We start from the raw sequence: 12,843 nt of genomic DNA, 5'->3' as shown, positions 1-12,843 counted from the left end.
ATAATCCGACAAAAGTAATAGTCTTAAATTTTGGTTATATATGTATGTATGGTCCCTTTGGAATGTTTTCAGACGTCATAATTTGGCCGGCTCATGTAATGTTTTCGAGCCAAGTCATCAATTAACAACAAGCAGTTGACAAAACATTGAACAATATAACAATAAAAACCAACAATTATAACAGTAATTTGCCGGCCAAGGAATTGTAACACGAGAGTCAAATTCTCACTTTTCTTCCCGTTGGCACAATATCTAACCTTACATATGGGGCACATTATTATTTTAACTACATATTTTCTTATAGCATTACAAATGGAGCTCATAATTATTTTAATATACCACTAACCAATCATAGATCATATATGCTGTTGGTGACACCCATAATTTGCTGCATATAACCTCCAAATGGTTCAGGCTCAATCAATGTATCAGACTTCGGATACAACACTGACATTAACACGTACACAGCATTGATAATAATTTCAAAAATATATAAGTAATTGCATATATCAAGGTTTGGTTGGCGTTAAATTTGTTGTGTCAAAAATCAAATACGTCTTTAATATGAAGTGTTCGTGCTACATAACTAACTTTTAAGGGATGTAGATAAGTCCATAAAAGTCAAAACTAAATTATCAAGATAAGGATTTTAATATGTAACACTTTCTTTCTTATAATTCAATTGACATTTTATTTCACTATCAAAATAGTATATTTATTAACTTCAACAGACCCAGCTTTCTCCATATAAGAATACGAAACTTGAGTTATACTTTCAGCACAGGTTTGGCATTCAACCTATAACATGGCTGATTCACTCACAGTTAATGTTGATTCCTCACCTAAGCTTGAATTATATGCTAAACAAGAAAAAAATATCAGCTATGAGACTGAACACTCTCCATCTAGTATCCAAAAGGTTATTAATCTACAAATAAAATAAAATATATATATGGTGTACCATATATAGTTTTTAATGTGTATAATGTGCCTATTTGCCTAATGTGAATTATCTAACTCCAACTTTTCTAGTGTAGGCTCTTGCTGAATTTGTGGGTACATACATTCTTATATTTGCTGGTTGTGGGGCTGCTCTTGTCAACGAGAAGTTACCAATCACAGTAGTTGGCATAGCAGTTGTTTCAGGTTTAGCTTTAACCGTCGCAATATATTCGGTCGGCCATGTCTCTGGTGCTCATTTCAATCCCTCTGTCACAATTGCCTTGGCCGTTGTCCAAAAAATTCACTTCAAACTTGTAAGTAGTCCGTTAGGATACTTGTAAGTAGTCCGTTAGGATTTGGATCATTTATCGTGGGTGTATGGTGCAATACGTTGCAGAAACATTAAATTTAGAAAAATAAATTATAAACTAATTTATCTTTTTAGATCTAACTGTTCTGCAACATGTTGCACCGTGAAGCCAGTGCAAAGAATTCATACATAACCCATTTCTAGAAAAAGTTGAATTAACAAACTATAATTATTCAACACAAAAATGAAGCAAGTCTATACACCAAAATTAAAGACAAATTGTATATTTCCATCAAAAAATTATTTTTGGTAATTCAATTTTTTCTAGCAAGTTTTTTAAATTCTAATAATGAAGTTATGCAATAACATTGTGACTCAATGACATGGATCTTGATTAGATGCCCAAATTTTTCTTCTTCTTCTTACCTTACCTATAATTTTGTAGGTGCCCGTTTATGTGGTATGTCAGTTGATGGGTGCTACACTGGCCACTCTGACCCTCAAAGTGTTGTATCATGACAAGGTGGAAATTGGTGTAGCATTGACCCAATTTTCAAACCCAACTTCTTATCTTGAAGCATTGGTTTGGGAATCCATAATCACTTTCATATTGGTGCTAACTATTTGTGGTGTTGCCACTGATCACAGAGGGGTAACACAACCAAAACTATACTTAATTAGTTCAATTATTTAATCCTCTTTATGTACCTTTGATGTATGTATACAAACATTTTTTATGGCTAAAAGAGGAAAACCTTTTGGCTTCTTATGTTAAGGATTTTGTTGCATTGTGCTTAATAAAGGAACTAATTTGGTGCCTTCATTTATTGAATCAGAGCAAAGATCTTGCTGGAGTTGCAATAGGAATTTCAGTTCTGATTAATATCATCATTGCCGGGTAAATACACTAGTCCCCAAAATATGGAATGTTCATTCATCGATTAATTTTCTACTGACATAAAAAGTTGTCTGAAATGCGGCTTAGATGAAAACTCTTTACATCGTTTGATATGTTAACCGATATAAAAATATTTTTCACATTGCTTAATGAGTCAATGTGAAAAATCTCCATGTTCTATATCGGTTTTGCAATCAATGTAAAAAATTGATTTTGACTAGTGTGAAAAAAATTTGACAAATTTTTTTTGCAGGCCTACCACGGGAGCTTCGATGAATCCAGCAAGGAGTTTAGGTCCTGCCATAGTATCAGGCAATTACAAAAACATTTGGGTTTATATCATAGGACCAACTATTGGAGCAGTCTTTGCAACTGTGCTTTACACATTCCTAAGAGTAACAAAACCAGCTCAACCAGAACCAGAATCATATCATGTCTGAAATCATAATTATTTGACTTTCTGATCCATCGACTGATTGTTAATTTCTATGAGTTTTATCAAGCTTCGAGGATCTGTATTCTATACCTGTCAAAAAAAATTATGTAGCAGAAGCTCATTCACTAGTTTAGAAAAGAAATGCAATAGTGCTTGTTCCCCGTGCTTCTAAGCAAAGCTGCGATGAAGTACACAGTGAGGACTAAGAATATTTGTATCAAGACTATATATGTGCTAGAAATTATAAGTTAACCTTTTAGAAAATGTAATAATAAAGTTAGCCACGGCTCAAATGGAACTTTTTAGACGGATTGATTAATCCAACGAATGAGAACGGTTGAAATGCATGGTGCCTTTGGCGCACTAAAGATACTGAATATGTTCCCATAGTCATCAATCAGCAGTTAAGCACAAAATTTATACATGTACACATAATAGATACTAACAATCTTAGATGTCAACGGAACAAGTAATTTATGAATGCCGCGTTTAAGCATAAAAACAAAAGTTACTCGTGCAATATTACCTTACTGATATTACATTAAATGACAGAAAATGTAGTTAAGGAGGGATCATATAAAAGAAGTATATCTGCCTTAAATCATCATCACAAACCCAAGTTTAAGAGTGAAGCAAAGATTCAAAAGTCGGTGTTTCTCCCTGATCACTACACAAAATATATACTTTACAATAGGACGGACACCTACACATTTTGTACAAGAAGCAAATGGGAATGCAGATATGAAACTGCCCCCAATGTACTGAAATTTCCAAACACATTGGAAATCAGCAATTTAATCATTCGTCAATACTTTCCCAAAATGAGTACATGTATCTCCAATCCGATGGTCTTCATCCCACTTGGTGAGATTGCATTTCCACATCCCTTGCTTCAAGTCTGCATGGTATATATGTGTATTATCTGCAGTGAAAAATATATAAATAATCATTTGATTCATTTCATAAAATGTGTGCGACAACGTCACTGTAGTCTATGAATGTACTGAAACTTCAAAAACATTCCAGCGCATGTCTTCTTTTAGCAGTTTACGGACAAAATTGACAAACAAAAATACACATTCGAGGGCCAAATTAACCAACAGAATACATATTTGGAAACCAAATTGACTAGCAAAACACACATTCGACGATATTTTTGTAATACATTCAGGGACTGTAATAACATCTTCAGACATATTCAAGCACCCAAATGATTTTTTATCTATTACTCCACTTTTAATCAAGGGAAAGATTAGTCATCAGCTCATCACTTCCCTTCTCTGGCCTATAAAACCTCCATCCCAAACACATCCTTGATAATTTTCTTGATAGACTATTACTTCAGTCCACTCTTCAATTTAAAAGAACAGGATAGTAAAAAAGAAACATAGGAAGAAAGAAATAGAAATAGCTTTTTTACCATTGAGTTGGATCCATTACATGGATTAGACGACGTCATCATTTTCTACATAAACACGTTGAGTGACAAAGGAAGGTCAATTTACTATGTTTTAGAATCCTCACATGGATGGTGAATAGGATCTTGTAATAAAATTGTTTAGCAAGAAGTATAATAAAGTACATAGTTTTATTAAGGCCAGTTTGAATTAGCTTATTTGAGTTTATTTACTGGCATAAGCACCTGTGGGAATGTTTAAGAGAGCTTATGAAAACAGCTTATGATATGTCCATTAGTTGTTTACAATTTTCATCTTATTTCCATAAAATCTGCTAGATAGCTTATGAAAACAGTTTATAACTTATATGAAAGTAGTTTGACTTTATTTTATCTATTGTTAGAGAACTAGCTTATATACTAGCACTTATATGATAAGCGCGCCATTAAGCTTTTTATCCAACCGGGGCCTATATTGAAAACAGTTTTATTTTATCTTTTGTTTTAGAAATAGCTTATACATAAGCACTTATATGATAAGCGCTTATGCTATAAGCGCTTAATTAAGTTGTTTATCCAAACTGGGCCAAACCAGTGGTTTTGAGAAATCTCACCCAGTTTGAGGTAGGCGTGTCCAACTCATCAATTGGTGAGACTGTGGATGCCTCTGCAAGTAAGGAGAAGTAGCTCCTATACCATTTTCATCATCTACATATTGATCAGAGAAGTTAGAAGCCTGCGGCGACCACTCTGGAACAACACCTCCATCTCTTTCTCTCCTAGTACTACTTGAAGATTCTGCTGTGGAATCTTCAGCTGCATTTCTCAGCCAAAATGTAGTTGTAGGATTATGCCTTTGTCTAGTGTTTCTATTCCCATTCTGCAACGCTCCTTGGTTCATCGCCTCTCTTGCATTTGCATTTGTTGGCACTTCAGCTCTGCTGTCTCCAGCCGAGTTTCGAACCGAAGAAGTTTCTTCTTCTTCGACTCTCACTCTAGAAGAAGTCATACTTGGTACCATTTGATCCTGGTAGCGCCGAGTACCGTGAGGTGCATTGTTCCTAATAGGTTCATGTCTTTCCTCCATTTGTATGTCCTGAGGAAAAGCAATAGGTGTTGATTCAGCTGAGTCTCCAAGACCTTCTTCGGTTCCGTTTTCTGCTGCAGCTCTTGAAGCTGCTTCTAGTTGCCACATCTGTATAAGTGCTTCCTCGAGCCTCACTGTTGCTGCATCTATTTCCACAATTGGAAGAGGGTAGTTTGAGCCAAGTTCAATACCAGCAGCTTGGAGTACTGATTCTGGTGCATTCCATGGATGATGTATCCATTCGGTTGGTAATCTTGCAAGTTCAGGAAGCCAACGTCGCACATATTCTCCATTCGGATCACACTTGTATCCCTCAAACTGAAAATGACATAACCAAAATGAGTGCATTTATCACTGGGAGAAATAGATCATCTTTTAACATACAAAATACACGTCAAAAAAAAGAAAAGAGGGCTGAAACTAGAAACAGTTGGGCTTGTTTCGATGACTGATTTGAAACATTTGTGAGAATGTTTGAGAGATTTTATGAAAATAGTTTATGACCTGTCCATAGTCTGTTTTTAGCTTATTTCTATAATTTTTTTCGGATAGCTTATGAAAACAGCTTATAGTTACATGAAAACGGTATAATTTTATAGTATTTTTTGTTTACATAAATAGATTATACATATGCACATGTTTAATCAAATAGATTATCCAAACATGGACGTGTTTTATTTCACTCAGTAACCAAAGAAGTGTTTATAACTGCAACAGGATAATGCAACTCATGATGTGTTTTTCCTTTTCCAAATACGGAAATAAAAATACTCAAAAAGATGAATGTAAAGCTAGATTATATGCAGAAGCAATTGCACCTGTGGATTATCGATTCTGTCGAATTCACGACCATCAGGTAGAGTACCAGATATATACTGCCAACCAAGAGCATCACTCTCGAGATCAGCATCCAAAAGGGTATCCCAAAAATATTTCATCCCCCATCTCCAAGGAAGCTGCAAAACCTTGACAAAGAAACTAGAAACGACAACACGGATCCGATCGTGTAGCCAACCAGTTGCCCACAACTCTCTCATTCCAGCGTCCACCAAAGGGTAACCGGTCCTTCCTTGTCTCCATGCCTTAAAATATCCTTCATTCACCACCCAAGGGAAAAACTTAAGGTGTCCAAGTAGAGGCCTTTCATGACTATAAGGGTGGTTGAAACTAATGTACCTTGAATACTCTCTAAGACCAATTGACTTGAGAAACAAGTTAACACTTTCTTCGCCGGCTTCATTTCCTTCATTCGCCCAAAAGACTTGTTTGATTCGGACAAGATGGAATACTTTTTTGACACTAACTTCTCCGAAATGCAAATGTGGAGAGAGAAATGAGGTTGTGGCACTGTCTGCTTTCCTTCGATTCTTAGAGTACTCGATCAGTGGACCGTTTATGAAGGTTGTTAATGCCTTGTTTGCATTACTCCACCCTGGTGACCATGCTCGAGCAAGAAGTGCGTTGCTCGCTTTCTCTAAATCGTCTTCAAAAACCAATGTATCAGAAGGACACTTTGATACATCACCTGAAACATGGCAAGAAATGTTTAATGAAATGCAAATTAAAGTCAAAACATGAAACATGACAATACAACAAATAAAATAGGCAAGTACCAACTACCAAGTACTTGAAATTTTGATCATGAACTTGGTTCTTTAATAAATATAAAGTACAGCCTTTGCTAGTCCCTTAATCAGCTCTCTGTTGCACTCATTTACTTTAATGGCACTTTGAATAATCAAAGAACTAAGAATATCTGTAGAGTTTCTTTAAACAAACATATTTTTGGATGCAAACTTACACTTGCAATGGTATTTTCATAGCGAAAAATAGGGGTATAATTTGAAATTAATGAAACACAAAAGTTGCAGGCTAGCCCAATTATGACTTAGAAGCAAGTTATAAAATTCAGTAACATATGTGTTGAACCTTTATATTTAATTTTATTTTTGTAAAATCATTATACATCAACATTGGAATTTGGAAGGACTAATAGTTAATCAGGCACAATGATTTATAGATCTGTAACTGCATTAAAAAAACCCTGTCTTGTTAAATAATATGATTATACTTTGGTGGCTCCTCTAGAGTAGACCACTTTCATAGATTGTACATGGTTTGGTTATAAGTGAAAATCTTCTGAAACACCAACGACAACCGGCGTTATCATCCAAAAATAGAAGCTCGTGATCTCCATGTCCTCACCTCTGAGACGTATACATGGCCAAGTGCCGAGTTTCGAGACAGACATTCATTTTTTTCTTCTTATTTTTGTCGAACCAGCACAGATTAAGTCACGGTCTCAGACATGGTTAATGTTTCAGACAATTTTCAATTATCGATCCAAAGTGGTCCACTGAGGAATTTGCCTTATACCTTTGCATCTTTTTGCTATGTTACAAAAGCAACTTTTTAACAGATAAAAGCATGTATTCCTTTCTCGGTATGGATAATTTGTTCAATATTCCAGAATCCAAACTAAGAACCACAAGAGTTCTGTGACTCATGCAGCTGGCGAACAATCAAATAACAACTATTGTCAAAAAAGTCGGAAAAAAAGTGAGGCTAAAAAAGGAGAGGAACAAAGTAAACCTGGAATAATTCTTTTAGGTGGGAGAAGAGGTGCTTGTGGGTCATAAGGCATGCTAAGGCATCTTTCCCAAAAAGAATCAAAAGTTGTGAACGGTTGGCCATTTTCATCGTTCACATCCCATGGTTCATACAATAAATCTGAGTTGAACGAACGTACGGTAATCCCTTGAGCCGTTAGAATTTCCTTTGCTCTATGATCCCTTACAAGTGACAATGGATCTGTAACATAGAAATTTGCATGATAACATTTCTACACAGTTTTGCAGCCATAAAAAACAAAACAAATATCATCTCAAATTATAAAGCAGCTTATATGAATGAAATTATCAGAGACATACACATCACAAACTGATACGAAAAAGAAGAAATTATAATCAAAGAAAGATTTTACAGTTTATTACCAAATAATAATGGAAACTAACAACTCAAATTGCTACAACTACCAAGGATTCTAGAGTTTGCAATGGTGTTGTCGATATTACTAAGCAAAAACTCGGTATCATATGGAATAAATCGTCAATTTAGTTCCTAAACTATCACTCTTACTCTTATTTGGTTCCTAAACTGCAGAAATATAATTAGTAATCCCTAAACCATTTTTAATGCATCAAATTAGTCCTTTAAAGCAATTGAGGGAATAATTTAAGGATTACTTGTCATATTTCTATATTACAAGACAAAATTGAAGATTTAGTCTTATCTTATTTCAGACATCAAAAGCTATATCAATTATACAAAACAAAAGAAACAGGATAATCATATAAAAGAAATTGAACCAGAAAGCACAAAATCATGCAATATCATATAAAGTAACAAAAATTAAGATAAGATAAGAATAAACAAAAACTGACCATATAAATGGTTGAAGAAGATTTGAGTGGCTCCAGTGGATTTAACAACTTCCAACAAAGAAGAAACACTATCAGTTGATCTTTTGGTAACAAGAGGAGTACCAAGATTTCTCAAAGATGAATCAAGATGAGCCAAACTATTCTTAAGCCACCATCTTGAAACCCTACCAGGATAATATTGTCCTTCTTCTTCAGGTGCCCATATAAAAACACCAACTACAGCACCTGCTCTAACACCTGCTGCTAGTGCAGGGTTATCCTCTACCCTCAGATCTCTTCTGAACCAAACTATACTGCATCCACCACCACTTGATGACATCTTCACACAAAAAAGGAGTTTTTCTTCCTACCCTTTATTTGTTTTCTATATTGATGAAGATTTTAGGCCATAAAGAGATGAAATACAATGAAAAAAAAAAATGCAGAGTTTAATAAATTATCCTTTTCCAAAAATATAGCATAACTTTAAGAGTAGTTTTGTTTTCCAAGAAATTCTAAATTTGGTTGTTTTTTGATTTTTCACTCAAGTTGCAATGAGAAAATAGTGACACTGAGACAAAGGTCCAAGGAGAGAGAGATTAGAACAAATGACGAGGATTGGTTGAGTGGGGGATACATGAAAATTTGTAGAGAATTTGCAGCCACAACTTTTTTATGCTATGTAGATTTTTCAATATTTCTATTATCTTATAACATGCAACAAAACAAAACAAATCACATCCACGTCTCTAGTTGTTTCTTCTATTTTTGATATACCAAGTGTGACACATAATGGAGAATCAACAAAATGATAGATACATAAACTATACCTTAGAGATATATAAATTATAAAATATAAAATTATAAATAAATAAAAAATATTTTCTTCTTTAGCATATACTTACATGTTCCAACTCAGAAACCCACATGGGTATCCTACATTATTATCATCACTTCACAATCCAACACAATCTAACTCTGTGTTCGTGCAGTCTTTTTGCTTTCTTTTATATTCCTAAAATCTCGTGAGATTTTGGAGATTTCTTTTTACTAATTATAGAATCAGAAATCTTTTATTTATGTTCTTGTTCTTGTCTAATCAGAATAAAGAATGAACATTTTTTTCTTTGGAAACAATAAACAAAGAGATGATACGTTGTTTATTGTTGTTTGATTGTAGTTTAATAATTATAACGTTCCCTTAAAGATAGTCATTTATAACATGTTCCCTTCCTTACCCTACAATTAGAGGTGGTTACTTTGTTTGTACTATGATACATCACTAATTGAACAATGGGTATTTCTTTTCAAGAAATTAAACGAATGTTTGTTGGGCTAACATGCATCTTAAAGAGCACAAGGTAATTTTTAGACGTGGCTTCGCTTTGGTCTAACATTCGATTGTTAGATCAGGGTTATTTTTTTGACCTAAAATTATCTCTATGCATTTTTTTTCATCTTTCTTTCGATATAAATAAATGATATCATCGTCTAAGTGTAGCGTTGTGTTATTCGTCATCTTGTGCGTCGTTGTTTGATTTTGCGTCTTGTTGCAGTATTTATATATGCCTAAAAATCATATTTATTTATAATGATAAAAAAGTTATAGTTGCATCTGATTCCAGGAGTCATTTTTCAATTTTACTAGCCGATTTACAAGGAACAGCAAGTTATGGGAAGTGAAAGATATCAGATTTGGTATAGATATGTTGCAACCAAACTACTTAGCTTATATTATTTTCTTTTTCTTCACCAGGATGTGGGAATTATGCTTCTACTATCGACTCTTCACGAATCTCAGATTCCATTCACGGGTCGTTTTTATGTGTCAGTCGTTTATGCTTACTTGCGCAGTGAAGACTGACTTTAAATGTTGTCCAGGTAAGAGTAAGACAACAAATTTTAGAACCACACGCAGACAAATTTAGATCAACAATTAGTAATAATCTTGTTGAAGATTGCATGGATGTGTCGGAAATAAAAAATAGGGGAGAAATATGCGTACATTTTCTTTTTGCTAAATTTGATATTTAGTCTATTAACTTATTTGTTGTTTTCGTTTTGGTCGCATAATTTATTAACCTTATGTTTTGGTTCTTTAACTTATACTTCCGTTAGCCAGATAAATATTTGCTGTTAACTTTTGTCAAAAAATTGATAGAATTTATCACCAATCCTAAAATTCATCACATTCATCATGAAATCTAGAAAATTCATCATCTACCTTCATTTGTTGGGATTAGGCCTAAATAAAAACAGATTTCATAAAACATGTTCAATCATTATGAAATAGTGGAAGCAAACAAAACATTGAACATAATTATGATATAAACTACGACATATTTGATTCATCAAGATATTAAGAATTAGGTATTAGGAATATATGAATGAAGCTTTGATGACAGTCCTCTCAACATCAACGATCTGAAAGAGGAGAAATCGCGATCTGAAATACACAACATAGAGTCGGTGGCGGCTGATTTGATACTTCCTCAATCGGTACCTTTATGCCTCTAGTTCTCATCAGATGGAAAAGGGAGAGTTTACCGTGTACGGTATATCGTGGACCATAACCTCTTATAGTGTGATTTGCCATTAAAGTTTCTCAATATTCCGTTGATGGACCATCCAAACATCCACTCATAGAGTTCATATCAATTATTTTAAATAATTAATTATCCAAATAGAAATCTAATCATTCTTGTTACTTAATTTGATCACTATTAAGGCTCCAAATTGATAAATAGTTAATATAATTATTACAAGATATTTGCCCACTTAATGACAATGGAATATAATAAAATAATAAAATATTCCAACAATCTCCTACTTGTGCTACTTATCTTAATAATTATAATAGAATTCTTTAGGTGCGCGACTGAATGTTATTTATCTTTAGATTTCTACTCAACAATCTAGCCCACCTCATACATTAATAATAGGACCACCGCAGTTGTCGTCATTGACATATAACGTGACGGAACCCCGGGGACCACCATATCAATGCACTTGATGACATATATCGATATGGATGAGTGACATGAAAATTTCAGTAATGTGATCTTTAAATCATGTCTATTTCCAATTGGTCAAACTAAAGTCTTTATTGAGATCAAACTGAAATTTTTAAATTCAATATTTGCACAAACAATACCAATATAGTTATAACAATAATAACCCTTTAACAATATGCAACCAAGTGACATAAATATTTACAGCCGTTTCCTGAGTTAGGATGTCTATTATTTACAGACATCTAAAAGTCATAGTCTAACACACTAATGAACTCTAAATTGTTAGATTTCTGGTGTGAGTATAAACTCTCTTATTCTCTTTAATAATTCTTATGGTTGCCTTTTCAACAATTCAAATTTTGAATTGCTCAAGTATCTGCCAAACAATATGATTATATAAGTTATTTCCAAATGCATATAAATAAGACTATACACAATATTTCTATAGCCAAGTCATAGAAAAATACTTGATTTTCAGAATTTATAAATTTTCTAAAGGGCAATATTTGAGATTATCTTGGTGTTCGATGTCACCCATAAATTATGTCATTTCATTTCAACTTTATTAATATAACTCTTTTGTGATATTTGAATGATACCTTGAGAGGAATCTCTAAGTATCGAAAAGCCTAATACAAAAGAGGTGTTCCTAAGATCTTTCATCGCTAATTTTCATTAGAGATTTTATTGGTTTAACATAACAAACATATTTCATTGTTGACTAAATAAAATAAAATTGATACACTAAAATAGATATATAAATTTACTCCCACTGAGCTTACAAATCCACAACTCTCCTTAATATAAAGTCTATGTCTGGTATTTCCGGAGGACACAATGTTGAATTCACCTCCGAGAAAAGTGGTAACCAAGGGAGCACCTAAAAGGGTGAAGTCTACACCAAAAACGAGGTCCACGAGTCGAATCCCCTCTAGGCGAGAGAGTATTGATTCTCAAAATCCTGATAGTCAATGCTCAAAAGCCAATAGTAATGTTCCAAAGAGTAAAGGTGCACGTCTTGGCACTTACTCCCTCTCACAAGTTTCAACACCTACTTCAAAACCAAAACCTTATTCGAATATACCATACATTTCACAAATTCCAATGATCATGAGACCTTACATTGAAGACATTGTGAATGTTAAGGGGGATGATAATTGTGGATTCTGGGTCATAGCTAGGCACTTGGGAACGGATGAGGATAATCATGTTTTGGTTCGCCATGCACTTATTAATGAGTTGAAAAATCATAAGAGTGACTATTTGCCGATATATGGTACCGAGAAGCATTTTAAACTTATCTTGGATGGTTTACACCCTCCAACAAGTAGAAGTGGT

At 33.9% G+C, this 12,843-nt stretch overlaps 2 protein-coding genes across 4 annotated transcripts; one reads left to right on the top strand and one right to left on the bottom strand.

The window, feature by feature from the left end:
* Window positions 1–793: 793 nt before the first annotated feature.
* Window positions 794–3,009, top strand: LOC11436657 (nodulin-26). Its single transcript, XM_003615066.3, has 5 exons — window positions 794–919; window positions 1,038–1,256; window positions 1,698–1,904; window positions 2,089–2,150; window positions 2,404–3,009. The coding sequence occupies exons 1-5, from the start codon at window positions 806–808 to the stop codon at window positions 2,588–2,590; spliced, it is 789 nt and encodes a 262-aa protein (XP_003615114.1). The 5' UTR covers window positions 794–805; the 3' UTR covers window positions 2,591–3,009.
* A 138-nt stretch (window positions 3,010–3,147) lies between these two features.
* On the bottom strand, window positions 3,148–9,177 carry LOC11428875 (cryptochrome-1). Of its 3 annotated transcripts, XM_024783475.2 has the most exons (6): window positions 8,513–9,177; window positions 7,662–7,880; window positions 5,888–6,594; window positions 4,597–5,387; window positions 4,007–4,051; window positions 3,162–3,508 (listed from the first exon to the last, which is right to left on the bottom strand). In XM_024783475.2, exons 1-5 carry the CDS (start codon window positions 8,829–8,831, stop codon window positions 4,045–4,047), a joined length of 2,043 nt encoding a protein of 680 aa, XP_024639243.1. In that variant the 5' UTR covers window positions 8,832–9,177; the 3' UTR covers window positions 3,162–3,508; window positions 4,007–4,044. The 3 variants fall into 3 exon arrangements, with proteins under 3 accessions (XP_003615112.1, XP_024639243.1, XP_003615113.1); XM_003615064.4 differs by lacking the exon at window positions 4,007–4,051 and having other exon boundaries at window positions 3,148–3,508; window positions 8,513–9,173; XM_003615065.4 differs by lacking the exons at window positions 3,162–3,508; window positions 4,007–4,051 and having other exon boundaries at window positions 4,593–5,387; window positions 8,513–9,176.
* Window positions 9,178–12,843: the final 3,666 nt, after the last annotated feature.

The sequence above is a fragment of the Medicago truncatula genome, chromosome 5, assembly GCF_003473485.1.
Source record: "Medicago truncatula cultivar Jemalong A17 chromosome 5, MtrunA17r5.0-ANR, whole genome shotgun sequence".
NCBI lineage: Eukaryota > Viridiplantae > Streptophyta > Magnoliopsida > Fabales > Fabaceae > Medicago > Medicago truncatula.
Note: the sequence above shows the minus strand (reverse complement) of the source record. Positions and strands in the feature narration are given on the sequence as shown.